Genomic DNA, 26,858 nt, shown 5'->3' on the forward strand with positions numbered 1-26,858 from the left:
ACTGCCTGGGTGCTGTCGCTCTGTAGTCCTGCCGCGTTCGGAGTCATTATTTAGAATACCTTTTACATCCGACCAGCTGCAGTAAGAAATGCTTATTCCACACTGCGTAATGCAGACTTACAAGGTAATTCCTCTTTCACATTCACCTTCTGTCATTTCAGGGTAGGCTTTCCTCATCTTGTTCCCTCTCTAACAGTTCTTTCGAGTTTTTTGATGGTTGGTTTTCTGGTTTGGTTTTTTTAAAAGTTTATTTTGTGATATCTTTGGTGCTGTCTGTCCCCACGCTTGCAGCCACAGCTGTGCTTTTGGTTTTATGACTTTTTTTAAACCTACTTTGAACAAACCTGTCAGCACATTTCCTTTGTTCATGTTTGTTCATCTCCGTGTTCCCTTCTGGAGCCAGAAATGCTAAAACCCAACAGGAGCCAGCTAGAAATGTGAAGAATGTCTCAACATCTTTTTCTATTTGGGAGAAAATGAATTGCGTTACAGACTCCATGTCTCTAACAAGCTGTATTGCATTTAACCTTTACCTCGCCACCACAACCTCCAGCTAGAAATTTATACGTTATTTGTCTTCTGGGTAATAAAGGCTGTTTAACAACATATTGCCATTTTCCAGGGCAAATAAAGATTTGGAAGAAGAGGAAGTTCAGTGTGTTAAACAGCTTAATTTTTCCAATAGATCAAAATAAAATGATGAGTGTGAACGACTGAAAGGTAGTGGGAAAACGGGGGCCTTGATGAGTGCTCTGTGTGTGTTTGTTTCTCTCTGTTTATATTTTTTGTTGTGGCTGAAATCCTGTCCTGCTGATGTCACTGGGAATTTTGCCACTGGATTTCACTAGTAATTTACAGCACACTTAAGACTCTTACATTGTGTTCTTCTGAAGACAAACAACGCCTCTGCACTTCACGCTGCTCGCTGTGGAGAGGAGCAAGCAGAGCTCATCCTCGTGAGCAACCCTGTGGCTTCCATGGAGCTGTGACAGGACTGAATGTATCTAGGTTTTATTTTTCATTCATATTTAGGAAGGCTTCTGAAGGCCCAGGCAAGATTCTTTGACCATCACAGCACCCGTGGCTTTCTGGAGCTGTGGTCTCTTTGGTGAAATAAATCTGTGGTGAAAAGTGCACCTCCCCAGTGCTTCTGGGCAATGGGAAGTAGCTGGGCTGTTCCCCTGCCCAAAGACACGTATGGAGTGCACTCAGTCCTACTGTCATACTTTGGAAGAAGAGAATTTAAAAATGTGTATCCAATAGATCTTGAGAAGGGAAAACTCTCTTCCTTGGCAGTGTCAGTTATACTCACACAACACTCCTCTGGGAAGCAAACGGTCAGGGGCACAGCCCCAGCTGTCAGAAACAGACACCCACATTTTTCTTATGACGCTTGTGTGACCTTTTAGTTGGAAAACTTGCTTGCAGAATGGAAACTGCTGAGCTGGTGGCTGGGTTGTGAGACAGCCGCCCAGGGGCTGACGGGGTGGGGAGGGTCTGTCAGGAGTGCAGGCTTTGCACAGTGGGAGGAAAGTGGGACCGAACTGCAGGCCTCTGGGAGCTTTCCAAAAATAGGATTTGGGCAAAAACTCAGTAGTTGAATATGTGGGGAAAAAATGTCAGACGTATTTTAATAAATGAACTCAAAACCAGGGGTTCCTCTGTCCTGGTTTGAGCGACACAAGATTAATTTCTCTTTCTGTAATTTTACTTTTCAGTAAGGTCTCTTCTAGTGCTTGGGAAAACTGTACTTTTAGAAGACTCTAGTGTCTGAATTTGTGAAAATATTCACCTTATAGCCAGCTATGGTACGTGGGTTTCAAGTTCTCAGTGTTTTTGAGCTAGCCAGGTGCAGGGATGAGGGGGATTGAGGCCTAGGCTGGCCAACAAATTATTTCATACTATGAATGTCGCATTCAATATAGATTAGAAAGGTTGCTGACAAGTTCTCTCTCTTCCACGATGGTGGTGGTCCAGAGAACTTCTTGCCCCGGTGCTGGAGCCCTGAGCCCTTCCCTGCCTCCTGAAGCCGCAGCACTCGCAGTGTCCGACACTTGCTGTACACTGTTGGGAGTGCGCATCTTCCCACTGAGAGAATTGGCTGAGTATAATCCTTGTACATTTTATATTGGTATCGGCATCAGTATTGGTTCTTTAGTATTATTGTTAATTATTTAGTCTTATTCTATTAAATCTATTTATATTTCAACCCTTGTGTTTCCTTGTTTTTCCCGATTTCCCCTTCCCGGGTGGGGAGAAGTCATCGGGTGATCGAATAATTGTCTAAATGACAATAAATTGTTGTGGGTTCTTCAAACGATAACATCCCTGAATCTGCGTGCTCAGACTTACGGTTTAGCCAGGCCAAAACCCAGCTATAGCCCAAGGGTTTTGCTGGCAGTGTTGTTGCTGACGACAAGCATTCAAACATTACTTGATTTGAAAATCACGTTTTGTGTTCATGTTCACCTTCTGGGTTTTGAATTTCTAGGTATCCACCTCTTTCTCTTCTGCCTTCTATGAAGACAAAAAAAAATTACCCTTTCAAAAGAGAAGCTCTGACAACATTACCCAGGAGCTGCATCTTTACAAGATGATCTTGCAATATGACACTCGCAACAGAACTACGAGCACTGTATGTGGGGAGGCAGACGATGGCTGCCCCTTATATTGGATGGGGACTGGCAGAGTAATGGATTTTAAAGATCCTTGCTGGTCATTACAATCAGTGACTTTCTTTTGCTGCAGTTTGCACCTGCAGAATGAGACGAGCGTCCATGTGAGGGACCGTGCCTGGGGAGAACTGTGTTTCCGTGAGCTGTGGTTTTGGCCATACCTGTCCTGAGTGTATTTCAAGACTGTCAGATGTGTGCATTTTTGTGATGCCCGCTTCAATGGCTGTGCTCTTCCTTATATGCCCAGCTCTTTCTTGGTTGACAGTGATTAAACGTCAGGCTCTTGAGGAGGCCTCTATTAATAACGTGATTGAAGTCTAGAATGAGAGAGGCCTGCATAGCGTTAACACAGGAGTTTTTCATATTTGACAGGCATATATGAGCCCATTTCATGATTCTTCATGGGTATGCACCATCCTTGATTAAATTTGCTATTGGGGAGGTGAATTTAATGCCTTTGCAAATGGAGACCCAAGCAGAAGCGGAGCGCGGCTCTGAGGGTCTTGTCAGTTCAAATTGATTGCTGAGTCCTGGAATTGGAGCAATGCAGTAACTGAAAAATTAATCAATTAAAATGGAATAGCATTTGGCTCCTAAACAAAATGCCAATGGCCTGATATACTCAAATCTTCACTGACAAATAGAGGATGAGTTTTTCCACTATTAGAAGACAATGTTGCATGCCGCAGGGCTGAATGCATGGCAGAGAACATATCTGAGTGAACAAGATCTTGTGCAGGACTCATTTTTGTAATAAATCGTGGATGCATGTTCACCATCACTCTTGTCACTATAGAAAGAGTACCAGTACAGTCTCTGGGGACAGATCTCACGGCTTCAAACCTCCGAAATACAAGTCTGCATTGTGTGCTGAAGGTCATTCTTGAACTTCTCTAAGAAACTAGGTCATGATTCAACAGCGGCACGAGGAATTATATTAAGTCACTTTGTTAAACACCAGTTTGGTTGTTGGTTTACAGACAGGTTGCATTTTCGTGTTGGGCCTGGCTAACTCCCAACCAACGGGTCCTGCCAAGAGCCTTTCTGTGTGATGTTCAAGAGCTAGTGTGGGGAAGAGCTGTGGGAAGCTCATGGTAAATTACCTGACTCATCGAGGTTGCATCTTACCCAGGTGTTATTTCCTGGGACGACGAGCTCTGTCTTGGGGCTGAGGGGCCAGCCTCCAGGAGCAGCATGGTACCCCATCCAGCACGAAGGCTGGAAGGAGTGTGGCTCCCTGAGGCCAGTTTGCCACCTGGCTCAGTCTGCGGGATGTGTGGTGCTTCCCACCTGCATGGTGCAGCTGTCTGTGAGGGGCTGTAACGGGATCTATCTGATGATTAACATGGTGAGAGAGGAGGGAGTTACTGCTGAATTGGATAATATTCAAAATCATGACTGTTTGAGCAAGACCCACTAACAAAAACATGTTAAGGAAAAAAATCTTTCCTTGCTGGAAGACGGGGAGAAATTCCCATCTCCTGCTGTGGGGCTGGGTTTGTCCCTGGTGGAGGTGTGAAATGTCCCCTTGTCTTCCCGTCTCAGCTGTGCATGTGCACAGTATTTCTGTGGAGCGTGAATGTTCGCTAGTTGCAAAACCATACTATTTTATTCGTAATCTTCTAATCTCCGTTTAAAGCTCTAACTCTTCAGCATGAATGATTAAAAAGGTACTTTAACTTCCCTTCTCTAGCCTTAGCAAAAAGCCCTTACAGCGTGATCTTGAAAGCAAAGAAAATGAGCCCCAAGCTTAAATATAATTAAATATTTTAATGCTTTGGGTGAGCGGTGCCCGCTCCTCAGTGCTAGCTGACCCCTGCTCATCTCTTAGGTAACTACTTCACTGCTGACTATGTTAGCAGCTTATGAGGTCTAAAGTTGCTTTTTCTTCTGCAAAAATATCTGTGGCGGCATCTGTCACTCTAGACAGTTGTGATTCACTGGGAGGAAAAGGCTGAATGTAGGTCACTTGAGTTCAAAGGGAACAGATTAGTACATCAGCACAGGAGGCACATACACACATTATGTCTGAGTAGATGGGGGACTGGGCTTACAGAGACACAATTTATGTGACTGATGTGTTTAATGGAGACTGAGACCATCCTCATTTGAACTGTCTTATTGGTTTCATAAGTGCTGCCAGGTAATCATGAGGGCATCATCTGTCTTGATGCAGAATGCTATGTCAATCTGTCTGATGCTATAAATCGGGGTTCAGCTAACGTTTAAAAGGCTGCTGAGCATCTAACACTTAGAAGACAGAAAACAAACCATTGTGCCTTTTACTTCTGTGTTTTAATAATTCAAAATCACTTAGAAACCAGGAACATTCTTTACATATTTAAATATCTATGGAGACTGTGATATTTTCCCAGAAGAAAAAGTGCAACTTCGTATAGTGCCTTTCTTTTTTGCTCTGAAGGATCTCAAAGCACGCTTCTTCAAACTGTGTACGTATAACCTTTAGCAGAGGAGTACTCCTATACACAGTAAGTAAGCTAGATGGCTTTTGCTAAGGAGGTTTGCTATGTGATACTGAACAGATGTCTGAATGCAGACAGCTTCGTGTCCATGTGACTCTCGGTTCTGTGTACAAAACCTTAATTCACAGAGGAACTCTACCTCAGCTACCCGTTGGAATCTCTTTCTGACAATGCTGCTGTTTTGGTGGGAGTGCCAGCATGAACTGCCCAGTCCCTTAGGTATTCAAAGAGTGTGCAGTCATGTCTGTCTTCTCCCTGACACCGGATGTTGTCATGGATATTTATGGGTAGAGAGAGGTATGCTTGGAAAACAAGTGCTGTTTCAGGGAAAAACTACCCCACGGGCCTCGCACTCCTCTCTCGTGCTTGCACTCAGTAATTTTGAAGACCATACCCTCACTATTTTTCAGGGGTTTCTCCACATTGTTTTTCTCCCGGAGAGAAATATAAAAGCATAAAGGTTTCTGTCAGCAAAAATGGCTGTGTTCATTTGGCTGTACTTGCCAAATATGGAAAAAATGGCTTTGCTCCAGGGAACGAGATGAAGATGAAACGAACATAGAAGCCAGATGTATGTGTGTCTGGACATGTGGGTGTTTATACAAAATCAATGTATGTGAATGTCATAAATATATTTTAAAAAAAATGTAATATAATTTTTCAAATTTGCATAATGGACATCTGTGTGCATTAGACTTCAAACTGAGGGAAGAAATAGGCCTTGGCATCTGCTTCACCTCATCTGGGGTCTGGTTTTCCAGGCTTCTAGGCAGGCTCATTTCCCTAGAGCTGTTTGGAAGAGTGCCCTTGGGCACCTATCTTTGAAGCCCTTTTGGCTTCCACTGCTTTGCTTTATTCCACGCTCCTAAAAACAAAAGACTAGAAGGATGCCCCAGGGCATCATGTTGCCTCCCTTGAGTTAAGGGCAATGTCTTCCCGCTTCTGGGCAGCTGAGCCAGAAAACACTGCACGATCCAGCCCTTGCTAACTGCTCAAGGTCTTTTCGGTATTACGTAGCCAGGCCAAAGATGGACATACTCATCTCCTGCTATATGTTATATCTATATATCTGTCTTGGCCAGCCGAAGAGCTGGATAGTATCGTGCACCTGTGACACGTGAGGTTGTATAGTAAATTCCAGTTTCTCAAGTTATCGCTTTACAATGAATATAGAACAGGACTGTATTCGGAGGGGAATCCAAGTTGGCATGATTTACACATGGACTGCTAATCTACATGGGGGCGGAGAGTGGTTCGTTCACGCTGAAGCCAGTCACTGCATGTGGAAGCGACTTGTTTGCACGCAGTGCGATGCTGAGCTCATATGACCAGCATGACAGCGAGTACCCCGCACTCCTTAGGGCTGCTGTCTGCAAAATGAATGAGGCTGATGTGTGCTGTAATGCTGGCGCCGGTGCATGGTGGGTTACTTTTGGTTGTCTTCCAGTTGTCAACCCATGCTGCTTTGCATACCTTTGGGACCTGGGCAAAGTGATCCAGATGTGCTTCCTGGGAGCATCCCTCCCTTCTGTAGACAGGGACATGCAGGGAAATCCCACAAGAAGGATGCTTCTCTAAAGAGTTGCTAAAGAGATGACTAAATAGGATCATTAAGCAGAGGCCGCATGGCTGCCTCAGAAACAAGATTGTGCATTCTTAGACATGAAAGCAAGGAGTTGGACCGTGGTAGGACAGACATCACCTTTCCATATCTGAGAAGTTGGATGAAGGTAGTGGTGTGTGAAGCTGTCAGAGAACCACTGCTTGTGATAGGCAGAAATAATAACTTAATTGCTCTTGGGTTTTCTTTGCTGCTCTCCCTGTAAACTTCCCCCACATTGTTTTTCTCTCTTATGTTGCCTACTTTCTTCCCCCTACTTTCTTCCCCTACTTTCTCCCCCAAAAGACCAGCTTGTCAAAACACGGCAAGTCTGCTTGAAAGACTCTTCACACTAACAACCCATGTCTGCTTGTGACAGACATCATAGGAGAGTGTGATGTTCACCTCATCCAGACTGTAGACAACAACATGGAAAACACTGTGCCATCTTCCATGTCTCTTGGAGGAGGCTCTGAAAGTAATATCCAAAGCTTTATGGGTGTGGGGAGAAAATTGCTGTGGAAACCAAACACACAAAAATAATTGCTTCTCCTGTCTTGCCTTATACAGGATTTCCACCTTTTCAGGCCAGATGCGTGAGGATGCTCTCCTTGTCAACGGCTCAATGCCTGGCAAAACTATGAGGGAAGAAGAGAAGAACAAAATAGAAAACATTTGACTTCCTAGCCATGAGGCAGGGATGGAGACAAAGGGTTTCTCAGGGCTAAAAGAGAAGAGAGCAGAGATGCAGTCTTGCAGAGCCGGCAGAGGATTGCCTCTGCGTGCACAGAAGGCAATAGATGCCAGGAGACGGGAAAAGAATAGGGAGGTGGAGAGGCACCTTGAGCAAGCAGCAGTGCTGGAAAGCAAGGCCCAGCAGAATTTCCCTGCTTCTCACTCCCACCATCCCTTGGTGACTACAGGTCTGTCACAGAGAAACCCTATGAGCTGGCAGCCATGGCCTCTTCTTGGAGGGCATTGAAAATAGCCTCTGCTGGGGGCCCACCACTGGTCTCTCCAGCCCAATTTGGAACTGGCAGCAGGCCTCAAGATTGTCCAGTGCTGATGGCAGTAGAAAATCTCTTGAGACCAGTTAGCTGGTGTGGGAGCTAATCCATTCAAGTTGCTTTACTGCTTCCATTGTGTTACTCCAGTTTGTGCAGGCCACAAACAAAACATTCAAATCGGTCTCTGAGCTACTCTGTCAGCACTTGCACTTCTCGAAGAACGGGATGGTTCTATTTAACTGTGGTAATTTTTATTAACATTTCATAACAGAAGTTCCATAAGAGCATGGTTCCTAAACCACATTTAAAATGCTTTACACAGTTAAACAAAGCATGAATAAAATAGGCCCTCTGCTGTGAGGCACAGTGTTTTCTCTTAAAGTATTTTGAGCGATTTTTCAGAGGAGTATACGGACTATTTCACGAGACACAACAAGAGCCATGTGCACACTAGGATTCCTAAACCCAACTGAAAATGCAACACACCCTCTAAAACAAGTGCTTTTTGCAACAGGCATTCAAGAGATGGTGTCTTGCAAGTTCAGCCCATCAAGATTAGCTCGCTCCCTGGGCAAACAGGATCTTCTGGGAAATTCTTGGCAGTTGCTGCAGCTCTCAGTCCTTCCCTGTTTGTGTTTTGTGCTGTTCAGAGCCCATCCTTGTGCTAGCATATGGGTTACAGAGCTGAGCAGCACCTGCCTCTGTAGCATCCCAAGCACTGCTGTGCTCCCCAGCATCTGATTGCTGCTGCTGGTGGCGGTGCTGTGCTGTCCTGCCGTCTCTGGGACTTGTCTTCAGGTCACTAGGACAGCTTATGGAGCAAGTGGAGTGACCCCACAGAGAAAATTTTCGCACTGTGTGGGCCCCAGCAGCTCCACTGTGGTGTACAGAGGTGACTTGGCCCTGGTCTTTGCTCTCAGGGAAGAGGATTTGCTCAGCCAGCAAGGTTGTAGCTCAGCCCAATGGGATGAAGCTGGCATTGAACCAGTTCGGAGTGGAAACCTCTGCTCAGGGTGGATGGACCTGTAAGGCCGGTGGGAGGGAGGTGCTGGCAGGGTTGGGGGTCGTGGCAGTGGCAGTATGTGAGGCTGGGGCAGTGGGATAAATCAAAATAAAGAGGGAGGAAGGTTTGGAGAGGTTGTTACTCCTCTTTGTGTCCATATTCATTAGTTAGACCTTCCTGGTCATTTAGTTCTTCCAGGGAAGGACGCTTACGGGGGATACTTGTGATTGATGCTTTTCTGTCCTGGGATTTGACAGAGCTGCCACAATCGTGAAAATTAGCTTAAAACAAAAGAGATGGGTGGCAGCCCCCTGCTCTGTTTGTTGAACTAGTGCTAAACACATGTAAGAAAGATATGCAAGAGCTGCAAAGTATACGTCTTATCATATAAAACTGCTGTTGGGCTAACTTCACGGTGACTGTAAAAAGAATTGCACTTACCTGTGAGAGTTTTGCGTACCTTACTCTAGTTAAGTAATGATTCCTCGTGACCCCTGGGGTATGCTTATTCTTTTTGAATTTGGCCAAGCCTGCTGATACAAAAAAATGTCTTGGGACCCTGAGGTCCCCAGCTGCTCTGGTTTTAGTGTCTGTTTGTACGATGCAGGAGCTAGCGTGTCTGTGCCTGGTGGCAGACAGTGACCGTGCACAGAGGTGAGTGGCACTGTCTGTAGTAGAGTCTTGGTATTTTACAAGTGATCAGGCCTAGAGGAACATCACTGTGCTAGTTGAGAAATGAGCCTCAAGTTTTCATAGAAGTGCCTGGCATTAATTCCTTTCCCTTAACCCTTTGCTTACAAAGTTAATTTCACTACTTAAGCAGTTTCTGGTCTCTTGGACCATGTCAAAACACAAATAAGAACATGCTTTCAACAGCAGAAGAGCAACTCAGTCCATTCTGTCACTGAAAGGGAAAAGCATGTGTGGAAATGAGAAATGGTGAAAAGACATCAGAAGGTTTACAGTATTTCCTGAAATTTTGGTATTTGAACTGCGTTGGAGGTCTCAGCAATGTTTGGGACAAACCTTAATTTGTGCAAACTACTTTGCTAATCCCCAGTCTAGACACTCACATTTCCAGTGCCTATTCATCTTCATTTCTGCTTTCATCTAGCAAAGTTTTTTGGCCTATCACAGACCATCAGTCAGAAGGAACTGGGCTCTTCTGCTCCCATAACTCTTGTTGTTCCTGCCTCAAGCATGGGGATACAGGGTGTGTAGCTGCATAAAGAACTCACAGGTATGAACTATTCTGTTGATGTGCTTAACTCTGCACTCAGCCGTATATACTGTGCCTTTAATATACCCAGAGCTCACATGTGCTTATATTGACTTCTTCCTGAAGGGAGAGGAAAGAGGGGGTGGACATCAGTCTGCCCTTCTCAGAGGGTTTGGCAGGGGACTGACTACTATTTCACAGAGAGCACGTGCTGCTCCTGTCAAGTATGTTTTCAACTAACAGTGGAAAAACGTCTTGTAGTCAAATGTCTATATTCTAGGAAAATAATCTGATAAAGCAAGTCAGTCCTTAAAGATAAGCTTTATATTTGCTTTGCCAGGCTTGTTCGTAGCTGTCTGGGCTCCACTCAGGATGGTGTTTGCTCTCTTCTCTTTATTGGGCTTTGCTGTTGTGTGCTTTGTGATGAGCTGTAATATCTAGAGCTTTTCTGAGGAGCTTGCTCTTTCTTCCATGTTTTGCATTAGCGCAGCCCTGATGAACTGCAGAGGTCTACGGGGCCTTATTGAATCGTATTTATTGTTTTCAGACTTTTTTTTCCCATTTGTTGAGATAATTTTGAATTCTAATCCTGTTCCCCAATATGTCTGACGCTTTTGATGGATTTCCTATGGATTTGATAAATGTACTCTGTCTCAATATCCAAGGTGCTTATGAAAATACTGAATAGCGCTGGATCCAGAACAAACCCCTAAGACCTGCTGTCACCATAGCCCCTCTGCTCTGACAGTGAACACCTGGTAATTCTGCTCTGACAGTGGGTTTCCAACCAGTTTCACCTATTCTGCATTAGTTTCATCTAGACTGTTATTTCTCTAGCTTGCTAATAATGTCTTACCAGCCCCTATCAAAAACCTTACCAAAGTCAAGATGGTATCTACTGCTGCTCAACATCCTTGAGACTGATTACTCCGTCACAGGAGAAAATTAGGGTGGTTTGACATGGTGTGGTCTTGACAAAACTCAGTTGGCTGCTATTTATTAGCTTGTTATCTTCTTGGTGCTCACAAATCAGTTGTTTGATTACTTGTTGATTACCTGTTGATTAGCCGTCTGCCTGGAAGCTGAAGCTAGGCTCTCTGGCGTATCATCCCCCATATTCTCCCTTTTCCTGTTTGAAGAGAAACTGGCTGAGATAAAAATGAGAAACGTTCTTAACTGACAATTAACTCCCAGTGCTCTCTTACCACTTTTTAAAATTTGATGTGTAAGTAATGCAAGAACTGTAGTATCTAGAGGAGTTGCCCCTAATGGTTCAAGTTTAAATGTGTCATGGCTCTGAGGGCACTAATGCGCCTTCCTGTCCCTGCCCTGTCCCCGGGGCTCCCTCCGCCCTGCCCACAGCCCGGGACCCATGTAAGCCCCATGGAGCTCCCTCCACCCTGCCCTCAGCGTGGGACCCCATGTCAGCCCCGTGGGGCTCCCTCCACCCTGCCCATGACCCAGGACCCCAGGAGCTGTCAGCCCCTGCCCCAGCGATGCCGCAGCAGGGCCAGCCTCCACCTCCCCATAACCCTGCCCTGCTTGGCCATGGGCCCTGCCAAGGTGGGCCCACAGCCTGGCCTATCCCCAGAGAGGTGCCCAGTGCACGCTGGCTGGGTGGTAGGACCGTCCCCAGGCCCTCCCCTGAGCCCTGCCATGGGGAGCCCCCAGCCCTTGCAGTGCCCTGACAAAACGGCTCCTGAGGACTTGTTGCTGCTTCCAGCTTTTTGCACAACGTTCACGGCAATAAAAACCAAAACCAAGCCCATGCGGTGGCAGGGGACAGTGGGGGGCAAACGGCATCCCTTGCAGAGGGGCGGCAGCGCAGAGCAGGATGGAAGCAAATGTATCTGACGAAGTGTGCCTGTGTGAGTCCTGCACTAGGGAAAATCCATAATGTGGCAGCTTGGTGGTGCAGTGGTTGAATAAGTTTCTTTGTGTTTGAACATAGTGGCACTTTTTTTTTCCTATGAAAAGATGTTTCCCTCATTCTTTTACGGTAAGAAAGGGAAATCTGAGGATCAGGCTGACCTTGGCTGTATTAGGCATAATTTTATGGGCCACCTTCGTTTTATTTCTCACTTCATTCATCTTATCTCCAAATGGAATAGTCCTAAACTTTAATTTCTCTTCATCCTCCAGTAGCTTTCCGCTAGAGACTGGTTTGACAAAACTTGTGCTGTGGCCACGGCTGCTGAGCTGTCGCTGGTTTCTCATAACAGTGTTCACGATGGTTTCAGTTTTCTCTGTCCCATTTGCAGTGCACTCCATTTGCTGTATTTCCCGTCTTGGCGGACTGAGTGCAGGGTTTCTCTGAGCAGTCCACGGGGACGCTCAGATCTGTAACCTGAGTGATCACGGTTCATTTGGAATCCATCAATGTGCATGAGTAGTTCAATTTGTTTCTTCTAATGTTCATTATCTTGCACTTGTCTACAGCTGAATTTCATTTGCCAGCTGTCTGGTTCTCCTAGGGCTGTCTGCACTGCAGGGTAGCCCTTCTCAGAGAAAGATGCGGAGATGTTTGTTCTTCTAAGCGCTCTCCTGCTTAAGGCATTGGGTGCGGTGCTTGGTCTCTAGGGTTGTTTCCCAACCCGCTAAGATGGTTCAACCAACACGCTGTGTGATATTGGGGACCAGTCTAAAACTCCTAAAAGAAGCCTTATAGCGGAGGGAGAAACGTGATCAAGCCTGGTATTAGAGGGCGTCCAAACTATTTTATGCAGAAGGATCTCAAGATCTGGGGATTGTCCAGTGCTTTGGATGAGATGTGAATGTGCCAGACTCTGCCTTTTCCAGCAGTTTTAGGGAACTCCAGCACTTCTTCGTACAAGGCTGGGAGCATTTTATGGTTTCTTTGTGATTTGGTCAATCAAATGGCTACCATAGACAATTTGATGATCTACTTTTATTGTATACACAATCCTGATTGCTTTATAAGCCAATATTTTACAGTTTCTAGGTTGTTTCCAACCAAAATGTCATATCTGAGAGTTCAGTATGGGCTAGAACTGGGCCTGTCCTCCGTCCCAGTGGCCCTAGTGAATGGTCTTCAGTTGCTGGCATTGCGCTGACTCTGTGGCCTAGGGAAGCTAGAGGAAAATTAGGAGAGGAGAGGGATGGCCCAAGTGGTTTTGCTCTTGCGTGGGGCTGGGGACATTTACATGCATTTTTCAACTTTATCACCGACTTCTGTGAGACTGGGCAAGGCGCAACAAGGAACCTGTTAAATCAGCTGCCTCTGTGTTTGTATGCCAAAAGGCTGAAACTGGTTTTCGTCAAAATACTGTGTTTCAGCCACATTGGCTGGAGACTGCTCTCAAACCCATGTTGCCTCGAAGGGTTTCCAGATGCCTGCAGTCTCTCACATTCTGCGTAACAAGTGTTAAAGGGAATTTGGCTCTGCTTGGGCTATCAGGAACAGCAGCTTCCATCCCAAGCTCAGTTGGTAAGGATAGTGAGGCCTGCAATTTTCCTCGGAGAAGGAGTTGTAACACCATTTCTGTGAGGCATTCCTGCTCTCCTTTCCAAACTCTTGCCTGTCCCGCCTTCACCCATACCCGAGCCACTTCCAGATTGTGGCAAACAACCTACCTTAGCGTGTGCATGTCTGAACTTATTACCTGTGTCTCAACATGAGTTGGCTGCTCTCCCTGATGCTCTGATGCTTGTCTCTGCTCTAGATGACAAGGGCTCCCCAAGGAGAGAAGAACAGCCGGAGGGGTTTTGATGAAAAGGCTTACTTGTCCTCAAAGCTGCTGAAGGCCGGAGAAGACCCGTACCGCCAGCATGCTTTTAATCAGCTAGAGAGCGACAAACTCAGCAGCGATCGGCCCATTCGGGACACCAGGCACTACAGGTACCGTGCAGCCCTTGCTCCAAGCCATGGCTGCTGCTCGGTGTGGGGAGTCCCTTGACCTCCTGTGCTGTTCTGCGATGTTGACAAAGGGTGGTTTGGGTTTTTCTTCGCCAGCGTTGGTCTGTTACTTCACTGTATTTCATGGTTAATCTGGAAAGGTCTCAAATGCGCAGAGACCCTTGACTAATTCGGACCCAGCTTGTTGCTTTTCTAGCATCTCCTCTCCCAGGTCCAATCAACATCTGTTTCTTGCAGCACAGACCCTCCGTTGCAGCTCAAATTGCTCATCTGACAGTTGGTTTTTGCACAGCTTCCCTCACACTCATGTCTTTTCTCAGCGACCCTCTGTCCTGGCTCCAAGGTACACACCATTGTTGCAGCCTTGCTTTACTCTGGTATTCTTCATCTGCTCTGAAGGTTGCTATTTGGGTATTCCTCACCTCTGAAGCTGGTTTGGTGCCTTCTTTCCAGCCTGAGGATTAACGGTTTGGATGAAGGCTGCTGGGGTGGGGATGAAACTAACATGTGACTACAGTGAATATTTCATGGCTTGCAAAGTGCTCATTGTTCTGTCCTTGTTTCACTGGGGGGGAATTTATGCTGCTGACTAAACTCATCTTTAAATCGCTAACAGTGCTCAGGTAACTATGTTGTAGTTTCTGGAGTACAAAAAGATAATGTTGTACCTTGAAAACTGTAGGTTTGACAGTGATAGGATAGTGTAAACCAGCCTACTTCAATGGAGGAAAAAATAGAAAAAAACTAACCATGTCTGAAATGCATGTCTATCCGGGCTGGACCTTACCTAGGCTTGCAAAGCAACACTCCACAGCTGCTGGGAATGGGAAACCAGGCCTCTAACTTGATTGAAACTGTGAAAGGGATGTCGGGAGACATGGAGCTCTGTGAGCCTGCCAGCACTGACAGTCATCAGGGTGCTTTGTGAATGCAAGCAGTTGGGACCTTGGTTGTGAGACGAAAGTCTTGTGCTCCCGTTCCCCAGCATAGTACTTGGGATTGGCTTCCTAGTGACTCAGAGGCAGCGCTGTGTTACTGACAAGTCTCCCTGCCATGCAGAATTGCTGTTTTCTGTTAATCTGCTGTCATGTTCTGGCCTAAAAACAGCTCACTTCAAAGGTGAATAATTGTTTATTTTGGTCTGCGGTAGCATGCAGAGCACGCTTTTTGTGAAAAGCCTTGTCTATGCACTTCAGTCTGAAGAATAACATATATGTGATTCCCCGGAAATGTATGGCCACTTCAGCCCCAGTTTTGCAAGGATTCCCTTCAGCAATGAGGAGTCCAAAGCAGAGTATAATCAGAGCAGATAAACCTATTCGCATGTCCCTTTCTTTGCAGAGGTGGCAGTTTGGGAATGAGGGAGCTGTGTTTGAGTATCTTGTCTTTTAACTATATTGCTGGGATGGCAATTCAGGATGAGGGCTTAATTCAGCTGATACAGGTTAGATTGTGGTTTGAGGAAAGCTCATTCTTGTGTCACAAATGGATCTGGCTCCTTGTTTAAGGAGTGAGGGGTCAATAGGTCACCAACGTGTCACTTTTTCTTCATGCATCCAAGCAGAGCGTGGACATACTTGACTCCACATCCTACAAGCTTCTTCTGACCTAGCACGTGCTGGTTTTTTGATTCAAAGCAAAGAGAGGGCCAACTTTCAAGCACAAACTTTGTCCTTGTCCTCTGTGATGCTGTAATAATGCTGAGATCTCGGGAAGACTTCTCCAAATAACACATCTGCCAATCTCTGCTGCTTTTCCACTTCCTGATGCCTTAAAACATTTTATATGCATTACATCATGGAGTTATTTTGAAACAATAATAAGTGTGGTATGTCTCCTGTCTGGTCTTGGGTTTTCCACTTTAGTCTTTATCAAGGTTTCTTTATATGTTTGAAAATTGCTGTAAGAAGCTGCTGTCCCCTTAATAAAATATTGCAATGAAAAAGTCATAAACCAGTAGGATTGAATGTGATGACAAAAACAGCAATAGTTTAGTGACAGCCATAAAAAAACAGTAAGTAAATGTAAAAGAACAAGTAGTAGCTGTAAGAACTGAATTGTATTCCCTCCCAGTATGGATTCAGTCTTCACATGGCCTTGAGTTGTTAAAAACGCTTGGCCACAATTTCAGGTGTGGGCTCTTCTTCAGGCAGGGAATTAGTGCAGACTGACTTCTGTTTGACACTGGCCGGAAGTTAAGGCTGTGGACAGTCTGGAAGAGCAGAACGGCCCAAATCTGCCATGCCTAATGTCTGCCAGAATTGGATCCAGGGTTCACGTCTGTGAGTTGTTCTCCCCCAAGAATCCTTGTTCTCCACAGGGTATGCGCAGCCCTGGTGCAAGCTGATCCTGAGTTAATCCTTGATTCTGAGTATAAGAATGAATGTATGTACCTGACATTACAAAGTCAGATGAGAAGATGGGAGGAATTGCTTTCCATTACCAGCTGAGGTATTAGTGTTGAACCTCAGCAACTCCCTGATGAAGATCACAGCACTAGCTAGCGTTTTCCTTTCTGTAAAGCCCAGTATCCAAAGAATCTGAAGTGCTTTATACAGCAATGCCTGGGTGTACCAGCTCTGTGCATCCTTAGCATATGCGTGTCCTATGCATGGATAACCAAGATTTTACATGAATCACAGGTGAATCCAGGGACTAGAGTCCACAGAGTTGAACCTTTTGTTCCCCATGAAACCCACGTCCTTTCCTCAGCGTGCAGCATCGTGAGTTTAGGTATCACATCTTCAAGACTTTGCCTTTCAACAGGCACAGTTCTTTTTAAGCTCTTCCAACCTTGGTGCAGGGGCTGCTGAAGCCTCCCTTGCTGCAGCTCAACCGCGCTGTTTCTGGTTTTAGCATATTCTGCTTTTCTCCTTCAGAAATTATAGGTGCGCTGCTGCGGTGGCTGCTACTGGGTGATGTTTGGCTTACGTTTCTGCTCTCCCCTGTTGCAGATGCACCTCTGTACGCTATGACACAGACTTGCCAGGCACCAGCCTCATCATCACCTTCCACAACGAGGCGCGCTCCACCCTGCTCCGCACGGTGAAGAGGTGAGTTCAGCAAGGGGTGCTGGGCCCAAACGATGGTGCCCGGTAGGGCACTGCGGGAGGGTTAGGCATTTTCCAGCAGTTAGGCAAGCAGGGTGGCTGCAGTCCCCAAATACTTGTGATCTGCCCTTGAGCTGGCCCACTAGGACAGGTCAGGGGCTTGGATTGGCAGCGTGGGTGTATCTTCAAAGACAGAGCGTATCTGCAGTTAGCCGCTATATAGCCCCAGCGGGGGGAATCGTTGGCAACAGGAAAGGGGCTGCTGGGCCTGTATCTGTGGGTGGGAACTGTCTGTACGAGCTTGGTTTGGAAGAGTGCGGGACCAAAGGGGGCACTGCGTGTCGCTAGATGCAGCTGAGGAAAGGGGGTTGGGAGGGACTGTGTTCCATAAACGGGAATAAGCAGCCAGCTCCATGCTAGGGCTCATCTTGCAGGAGCTGGGTCTGTCTCAGTGAGGGCAGGGGGCACAGCTTGCAAGTTATTCAAGCAGAAGATGATGAACTTGAAGTCTCATGGAGACTGAGCCCTTGCGGTCCGAGCAGGTGGTCAGAGTCACTTGCTGGTAAACGGTTGCTGAACCTGATGGTCCACCAGATCCTCCCTGGGGCTTTGTGCACAGACCCTGGTGAACCTGCGGGACACTTACTATCTTGTATTAGTGTCTCCTCATATCTAAGTATCATCATCGGTGGCCAAATCTAACTGAGTAAATAGGTGGCATAGGGCCTGTCAGCATCCCTAGGTAGACAGGAGCATGTGATTATCTGTACTAAAAAACAATGTTCCAGCTGCTCCCTCCCTTCCCCATTGCCCCCCTAGAACCCAGGGAGGCTCTTTTCCTTTCAGTTTTTACACAAAAAATGCCCTCTGCCCTCTCTGACTTATCAAGGCATTTCTCAAAGGGTCTCTGAAACCTGCACACAGGTCCAGGAGCAGCCTGTGGAGGCTGAAGGAAGAATGAATTGTCTGGGTAGAAGGTTGAGCTGATGGTATCACTAACATGGATGCATTATTCATCATCACCGCTTCTTCCCCTGTCAGATCCTGTGGGCTTAGAGAAATGTGCTTTGTGAATAAATAGCAGGCTTTTTCAAGCTGGCCTCATGGCTAGGAGGCTGGATTTCTGCTGCTGGGTTTGGTGCTGCTGTGCTTCCAGAGAATTGTATATATTGCGTTAACATATTTTGCCTTTTTATCTCTATCGTTTCCTTTTCATTTGAACCATAAAATGAGTTCTACAGAACCACTGTTAAGAAAATGAGCAGATTTGTTTGGAACCACAGTGCTGCTAGGGCAACGGCAGCAGATTTTCTGCCAGTTACATCATAGGTCAGACAGTAAATGGCTAGATGCTCAGAAACCATGGTAGTAGGGTCCTTAAGAAAATCTCAAGGCAGCCAATCAAGTAGCCAGATGCCATGATAGTTTGTCGTGGTTCTGTTTTACCTTAAACCAGGACATAGTTAAAATGAAGAGAAGAAGACATTAAGAGCAGTAGTAATGCATAGAGAGAGGAATTGATATCCAGATCCTATGGAAGTGATGTGTACTAATTAGCAGATACGAGTTGCCAATGCATTAACAGGCCAGTCTTGCTCAAAGCAAGGTCAACTAGAGTAGGTTACTCAGGGCTGTGCCTGGTCAGTTTTTGATATCTCCAAGGATGAAGGCTGTGCAATCTCTCTGAGCATTCTCTTCTCAAGGCTAAACAACCACAGCTCTTTCAGCCTCATCTCGTACATCTGATGCTCCAGTCCCTTAATTATCTTACTGGCGCTTCACTGGGCCTGCTTCAGCCTGTCCCTCTTTTTTGTTGTCCTGGGAAGCCCAGAACTAGACACAGCACTCAAGATGTAGTATTACCAGTCTCTCAGATGTGGTCTCCTGCAGCCCAGACCCCGCAGCAAAGACCTTGAAAAATGGATGACCCATCTGTTCAGATTGGTCCCTGCAATCCTGCTGTCACTGGAGAGGTGCTGTTGTGAGGGACTGGTTGCACTCTGCTGTGAATGGTGGGGCGGATGACATTTCCTCCCAGACCTCTGGCTACAGCTGGAGTCTTCAGTGCCAGATGGTTTACAGCCAGTGAACATGATTGATTTACTCCTTGCTTACATCAAATATCAGAAGTATCCATGATTTATCCCTGTCTGATGAGGGATCACAAAGGCTGAATTCTTCTTGAGCTCTATGGTATTTGCAGTGTCACACAACCAAGCATTGGCTAGTAGCCTTGTCTTTGAGGCACGGGAAGTTTGACAACTCCACACAGAGGTGAAGGCTCAGGTCATGGCTGCACTGTTAGAAGAGGTATGGGGCTGAGTCCCACTTGCAGGATGACACTGATGTTATATAGAGGGAGCTGAAGATTCAGATTTCATGATGCTTTTCAAGGCCGCTTCTGTAACCCGAGAGTCCTGTCTTTCAGCAGAACACATCTGAATGTGCCAGGCTGAGTTACTGCTGTGACTATAATTGTCGCTCAATTCGCATACACAGTCAGTGCACCAAATGCTGTGTAATTATTACTTTGCAGCACTTTGGGGTAAGTGAAGTACCAAACGGACAGGACTGTTCTGTTCTGTTCTGTTTGGTTTATGACCTGGCTGTGAGTCTGCAGAGGACCACAGTGATACTAAGCAACAGGAGGCATAAAATTGCACTGCCTGCTTACCTCCTGACTAGTCAGGCTTGCAGCCTGTCATTATTTCTATATCCATAAGAGCTTTCTTAAGCCGGGTAGAGCATGATTATTTAGGTAGTTAGAATTAACCATTTGAGATGCACCTGGTGAAAGTTAAATATGATTCGACCGTTATTATGGGCCTTTTCCCAAGTTTAGTTATCGTAATTACACTATGGGGATGCTAGAAGAGAAGTGGAGGTGGAAGAGGACAACTGAAGGAAATGAGCGGGACTAAAAGCAAAATTTTCTGTGGCTGAAAGCTTTTTTAGAGTCTCAGTCTTTAGAGGTGAGTAAAATGTGTACTACCAGTTGAAGTTTTCATACCTGAGATCTTTGCAAGCCTGGCTGGTGAGTGCCTGAATTTGGACACTCGAAAATCAGCTGTAAAACTTTGGGAAATTCTAGGAAGAAATATATGAAAAGGGTACTGGGATTGAACTAATCTTAAAATAAAACTAGAGAGACCCTAAATGCGCTCCCCTGAGCCAGGTGCCGTCTTACTGTGTTATTCGGACAGCTGTGCAAAGTAACTCAGCTGAGTCGCAACGCTGGTACCAAAAGGTCTTGGGAAGACCCAGGGATGAGACTCCTGCATTGTGATTTATTTCAGTGATCTACATGTGGCAGCTGTACGGGCCATATCCTGATCTGCAGACCCTTCTTGCTAACCGCACCTGTACATGTACACACACGGACTTGCACAAGTATCCCTGGCAGCTCGGCAGTTGCCAGGCTCTCCCTGCTGCCCCAGGATCTCTGCTGCTGGGTGGAAGCAGTGGGAGTGATGTGCTGTTGTTGCCACTTGAGGATGGGAGAAGTGTTTGTGTATGAGGGAGAGGGGGCAATAGAGGAGTGACTGTGGGGAGGAGTAACTTCTTTCATCCAGCACCCTGTTTCTTGTCCCTCCTGATCTGCAGAGGCCGCATGGGCTGCATGCCTGCCTGCTGCTGTGGGTTCCAGCCATTTTACTCCTCTGGCCAAGGTAAAGGCAACAGGCAGCTGGACCTGCTGCCCAGCCTGCAAGCTGCCAGAGGGACCAGGCCAGCGCACCGATAGGCCATGCTGCCCTACATCCTACTGGTCCCATGCAGGGAGTCCTTCAGACAAATTTTGTTGCTTTGTTTTCAGTGTAGAGGGAGACAATTGGTTAAAAATATGCAGCGAGAGACTAAGAAGGGGAGCAGGGAAAAAAATGGGAAATGGGCTATCTACCAGAACCTGTGAACATGCCAGTTCAAATGGCTTGTTGCTGGCATCCTCAGTCCTGCAGGAGATGTGTGTCAGTCAAGAGCTGCTTGCTTGTGTGATGTCTCTTCCTTGTCAGGACATAGCTGTCACTCTCAAACCAGTTACTTGCTTGGCATCCTGTTCTCCCTCAGAAATAACTGTCACTCCAAAGGCATTTTGCATGATTGATGTCAACGCCTGATTAGTCATTAAGCGATACCATCACTTCTGCTGCAGTGACCATTCTTGCAGAAGGGAAAATACTGCCTTATTTTCTGGTCCCTTTCTTCCTCTTTATTTGTGATTTCAGTCAGTATTGTGGGAACTGTTTGTCTTTAGTGCAAATGTAAAGGTGAATAGTCCGGCTTTGAGTCAATGGACTTGAACAGATGTCAGTAGTTCAGTGCCTATGCGGAGAGCCTGTATAAATTCTGATTAAAAAGGATGCTGTTGTAATGCTAGAGCACTTGGTATAGCAACTCATTACAACGACAATTTAAATAATGGCAAAAGAGGAGATTATTTTAGAGCAAAGGAAAAAAAAGAGATGCTTCTCTGCTAACATCTGTAATAAACAAGATTATCTATGAGCTGATGAGGGATGGACAGATCAGCAGAGGAAAGAAACTCATTGTCAATGCTGATGTGGTGTCATGCAACAGAGTAAGGACACTGATACTGAGAGAAGGAAGCTGTGAGAAAAGACAAAGGAGGTAGGGAATCCATGAGTTAAGGGGAGAACAGTCTGTGTTTCTGCTGTAAAAGGCAATTGTCATTTGGATTTTGGAATCCTAATAATACATTTTGTTCCTAAAAGTAATAGATTGTCATGCCAGTCTCTGCACCTCATTGGAGGGAAATACTAGGATTACCATGTTCCTTGTTAAAAAGACAGACAAGACAAAGTGCAAAGAAGATTAAGTACCTTTCCCAAGGTTCCATAGCAAATTATTGCAGAGCTGAGAGCAGAACTGGGCATTGAACAATGAGCTGCAAACTCCTTGAGGAGTGTTTTTTCTCTACTGGGGAATCAGTGGACAGGTGAGGAAGAGGGAACAAAGTGTGTGCTTTTTCTTTCCTAGTTATGTTGAGTTGGAAGACCTGAAACTTGCAGAGAAAACATGAGCACTGCTAATAGTCAGGCTAGTGGGAGAAGGTGTGGAATACTGTTTTACAGCCATTATAGTGCAGGATGCAGCCTGTCTGGGTTGGTTAAGTTTTGCATTGAGTTTGCATAGACAAGAATTTTAGTGCAGGGCAACCTTGTCTGTAAAATATGCATATGATGGCTATGCTGGGAGAAGCTGCACTTATAAATGCAAAGAGGAACATCTCCCACCTCCCACCCCACCATGCTAGAGGATCCAGAGAGGTATGAGCCAAGAGAAGCAAATGAGATTCAGCTTTGAAAAATGCAAGCTCAGTCATCTAGGGACATATAAGCTCAAAATACAAATACTCTCAGAGACACAGGAAGCAGCATAAATCTGAAATAGAGTGGGATGTGATACTGAGCAGCAGAGCAGTCAGGATTTTGCTGTGTGAGACAGCAGAAAACTCCCCCAAACTGAGGAAACTTTGGCTCTGTATGCAAAGCCATCAGTGATGCTACTTAGTAAGATGGTAATTTATTTCTCTACAGCTCCATTCCTGCTATTACTTTTGTTGTCTGTTTCCTGTATAAAACCAAAAAAAAGGAAAAAAAGCCAACAATCTTTCTGCAGAATAGCTCAAAATCAGAAGAGTGGGTGCTACTGAAATGAGACGGGTTGCTAGAACCAAGAGGACAGTGTTTACCTCTGGTTTTTTTAATATTAAAGTTTGCATGGCTGTCCTCATCACTGGGGTGACCAAATGCGACTGAGCAATCTTGTTGAAGGCAATGAGGACCCGCCTGTACATAGAGGCATTGGAGGAGGAGGCTTGAAGGGGGAATATGCTGTGTGGCTGTAGTAAAACCAGGGGAGGGACTTGAAGAACATAATGGAAAATTATGTCAAGTGTCTTAAACAAATGAGAGGGACAAAGCGTTCAGAATCAGACTGCTCTGACTCCAGGGTACCAGAGTTCATCAACCTCTGAGGAGGGCAGAAGCTTTTATCCCCCCCTCCTTGTGTGTGAAAGCCCCTGTGTCCTGCAGATGGAGTCCCGAGGGTACTGTGGGGTGTGGTGTCACCAGTTTGAGGAAATGGGGGTGCTTTCAGCAAGTGTTGGGGCTGTTCTGAAAGAAAGATAAGTAACAAGCGAAAGAGGAAAATAAAACCCACATCCAGAGTATTGCCAAAGAAAATTGCCTTCCTCCCAAAGAATGGATTTGGTGAGAAAGCCCCAGCAGGCCTCATCTGTGGCATTGAGACAGAGCTCCTTGCTGGGGAAAGTGGCAGCTCTTTCCACTCACAGGCAGCGATGAGCTTTTCCCAGAGCCTGGCAGATGGGAATGGCCTCCTGGCTGCCTCGGGGCGGGTGGTGCTCTCCTCTTTGCCTCTCTGTTTAGAGGCAGAAAGCATGCCACAGCATCCTTTGCTGACTTGCCCCTAGCTGAGTCCCTCAGTCAGCTTCCTGGCTGTGGGTCCTTGTAAAGTCCGGATGAGATGTAGTACCTCTCTGCTTGCAGTTTGGCTCCTGCCAAAGAACCCTGGTACAAGGGCAGGGTTACTTCTTCCACATTACTGTGTGTGGAACTACACAGTCCTTCCTGCTGTAATGCATAGCATAGCAGGTTTGTATCAGTCCTACCATTGTCATTATTATGGCAGCTCACAAAGATTGTCTTTTTCCTCCCTGGGTCTCTGAAGTGTGCTGAACCGCACCCCTCCCAGCCTCATCCAGGAAATCATTTTGGTAGATGACTTCAGCTCAGATCGTAAGTATGGACCTATTTCCCTTGCACTTGTCTCTTCCCTCCTGTTTTCCCTCTTTTTGTTTGCTCTGTTTAGTCCTCACAGAGATGCCCTCTTGTCTGTATGCAAGAGAAAAAGAAAAGAGAGGAAGTTTTTCTGTGTTTAGTTTATGTCCATGCATGGTAGAGGCCAGAGTTTCTTCCTTCTTACTGTTGGGTCTTCCCTTTCTGTCAGCATGGCAGTTTTGGCCAGGTTGCCAGTTTCATTATGCACCATTTTCTGAGCTGATTAGCCCAGATTATATGTAACAATGGTGTACATGAGCAGAGTGGGTAATTACAAGAGAGAGCAAGAGGATGCAATGGAGCCTACAGAAAATTGCTCCCTGGGGTCCTGCAGGCAGACTGGGGCAAGACTGTCTGCCTGCCTCCATATGTCTGGGAACACAGGTGTCCCTGTGTGTCACGGTTCGGGACATGGAAGGGTGATTGCTTTAGGCAGCGACATACCTTCTTCTGCAGCTTGGCACAGGGATGGAGTGTCTTCTGCATGAGTCCCACCAGCCCTGCAGACTGGAGGCTATGGACTCTTTCCATCTATACAGTTGCTCTTCCTCCTGGGTGTTGTGTAGTAGCTGTGAGGTGGTGGGGACAGAAGACTTCTTGCTTCTCCCATGATGTGCACTAAATTCAAGGACAATCTAGTTGTGTACCACTAGTAATAATTGATAATTACTCCCTCAGAACACTTTACAGATAGCTGAAAATGCCCACCTTGACCTACTGAGGTACGGAAGTGTTGCTCTTTTGATTTTGTGGCTAAATACTTGTGTAGTTTTGGACAAAAAAAAATTTTAATGGTGGATGCTGAGATTATGGATTTAACTTTCAGAGGGCCTAGAGTGTGATTTGGATAAGGACTGAGCTGTGACTGCCCAGCTGTTTGAGTTGGGTGTTTCTGAGCACCTCCAACAAACAGTCCTAAATGTCCCATATTCGGCATTAGAAATTAAACTCTCAATGGCCAAAGCGTACCAGATCAACACCAGTGGACCTCTGGGACCTACTGCACAGGGCTCAGCCAGAAATTCCCATTTAAGCTCCTAGGTAAATGGAAAGATTTTTAAAGAGCCCCATCCTATCACAGCTCTCATTTTTCTCACTGGCAGCTGGATATTTGTGGGTACAGCTACTCCTCTGAGGCACCTGCATGGAGGCACTTTAGCGCATGTTTGAGGTCGGACACTTTGCTTTAATGTCTGCCTCAGTTTCTCCAAAGATACAGAGAGTTTCTAAGCTCTGGCATGTAGTTACAGTCAGAGTGATGTGCTCCAATCCTGAAGAGTGAATGACTTTATAAGGATTCTCCTTACCTGGAGTTGTGACTTGGCCTTCCCTTGTAGCAGATGTCCAGCAAAATCTCAGTACTCTGTAATTAAGAGCACCTGCCACTTCACTTGGATGACGCAGCAGCTGCCAAAGTGCCCACACAAGAGCAGTATTTCAGATAGCACGTTATCCTGGAGAATGGAAATGCTCCTGCAGGAACATGCACTTCGGCTAATAGCCTTTGCGTTCTCCCCAGTCTGTGGGAAGATGACAGCAGGAAAGAGGAGGTGTGATACATGAAAAGGAACGAGCAATAAACATGGAAACTGGGGTGAACTTGGTGGAGCAAGGAAAAAGAGCCAAGTTAGAAATTGTTATTCCTGTGACCTCTGCTAGGGCAGGAATAGAGAGGGGATAACAGAGAACTAAAGACCCAGTGCTCCTTGGTACAGCTGGGCTGGAGCCGGTAGCTGTTCCTTTCTGTCATCTTGCTTGAGCAATGTAAACGAGGGACTGCAGGAGCTTCTGGCAAGCTGCCAGCGAAGCCCTCGGTTAGGCATCCATGTGTTAATTTAATGGTGTCTCCAAGGAAGTGGGTCACATCCCTGCGGCCTTTATTTAATAAAATCAAGCAGAAACTGCCCCAAGAACTAATGGTGGGAAATGCCCAGACGAGCCGCTGAAGGCAAAGAGAGCGGATGAGATCGCTTTATATGACAAGACTCTCTTTTACTTGGCACTTTGGTGATTTGCAGCCACGGCTCCCTGTGGTCCCTCTGTTTCATCAGTGCTCGGTGCCGCGTTGCCAGCGCATGCCCTGTTGTTCTTGTGAAACGCTGAGCACGGGAGGCCGAAGGCCTGGCTGCTCAGAGTATCAGGAAGCACAGGCTTAGCTGTCCGAGGAGGACAGCAAGCAAGCAGTGCTCTTCTGTGCACTCTTTAGACAACAGGATTAAGGCCATCAGGCTGATTAATGTGATGTTAAGTGAAAGCAGAATTTCCCCTCCTGTGGAGAAACAGGAGAACAGATAATTGGAGCTCTCTGTTGAAGCCAAATAGTTCATGCATGTGTGCCAAATGTTGGTTTTTTTCCTTCCCTAAGCTGAGGACTGCCAGCTCCTTACCAAGATCCCAAAAGTCAAGTGTCTACGAAATACCCGGCGAGAAGGTGAGTGTGGAAAGCTTGGTAGGTACAAAGATTTTGCAGATTTTCCCACGTGTCCCCGTTCGCTTGCCAGCTGCTTGCATGTTGTTTCTTATGATTACTGTTTGTTTTTTCAGTATAAGAATTTGGTGTCCTAGTTTGGAGGCTCTGTGGAGGGAGAATCTGGCTTATCAGCCCTCAGGCTTCAGGGCTCTCATTTTGTATTTGAAATAATAAGAAGTGGTGTCCAGAGGCCCTGGCTAGAACAAGGACCGCAGTTTAAGATCTTTATGAATATAGATGCATATGGAAGTCTTATCCTTTTAAACTCCGAGTGCAAGATAACAAGCCATCTAGGAGATGTGGGAAAGGGAAAAGCAATCATATATCTATCATAAATAGATACAATTAAGGAAAGTTATTTCTCGTATATCTCCTACGTGTATAAATGGTAATGCTGACTTTCCCAGCTGCTCTTCAGTTTGACTCACACGTGCTGGCTTATTTCTAAACCTGTCAGGGCACAGCAGGCCTGGAGCAAGGATCTGGAAGGGAAGATGAGAGTCACTGCTCAGTTCACAAAGGGCATCCCAGGTATGCCCTTTGTGGTGGTCTGTAAGAAAGCATGGAGACATCTGAGAGACAGCTTGACATCTCTGCAGGGCAGAATAAAGGACAAGTGGGAATAAAGCAGATAAGCAGTAAGAACAGCAACAAGC

General features: G+C 46.1%; 1 protein-coding gene across 2 annotated transcripts in view; it reads left to right on the forward strand.

The window, feature by feature from the left end:
• GALNT16 (polypeptide N-acetylgalactosaminyltransferase 16) overlaps nt 1–26,858 on the forward strand; it is a 77,087-nt gene that overhangs the window by 24,887 nt on the left and 25,342 nt on the right. For both annotated transcript variants that reach the window (XM_063332882.1, XM_063332883.1), the window contains exons 2-5: nt 13,671–13,846; nt 16,819–16,917; nt 23,623–23,690; nt 26,098–26,163. In XM_063332882.1, coding sequence (XP_063188952.1) covers nt 13,671–13,846; nt 16,819–16,917; nt 23,623–23,690; nt 26,098–26,163 — 409 coding nt within the window. The remainder of the gene's footprint in view (nt 1–13,670; nt 13,847–16,818; nt 16,918–23,622; nt 23,691–26,097; nt 26,164–26,858) is intronic.

The sequence above is a fragment of the Chroicocephalus ridibundus genome, chromosome 4 (assembly GCF_963924245.1).
Source record: "Chroicocephalus ridibundus chromosome 4, bChrRid1.1, whole genome shotgun sequence".
Lineage (NCBI taxonomy): Eukaryota > Metazoa > Chordata > Aves > Charadriiformes > Laridae > Chroicocephalus > Chroicocephalus ridibundus.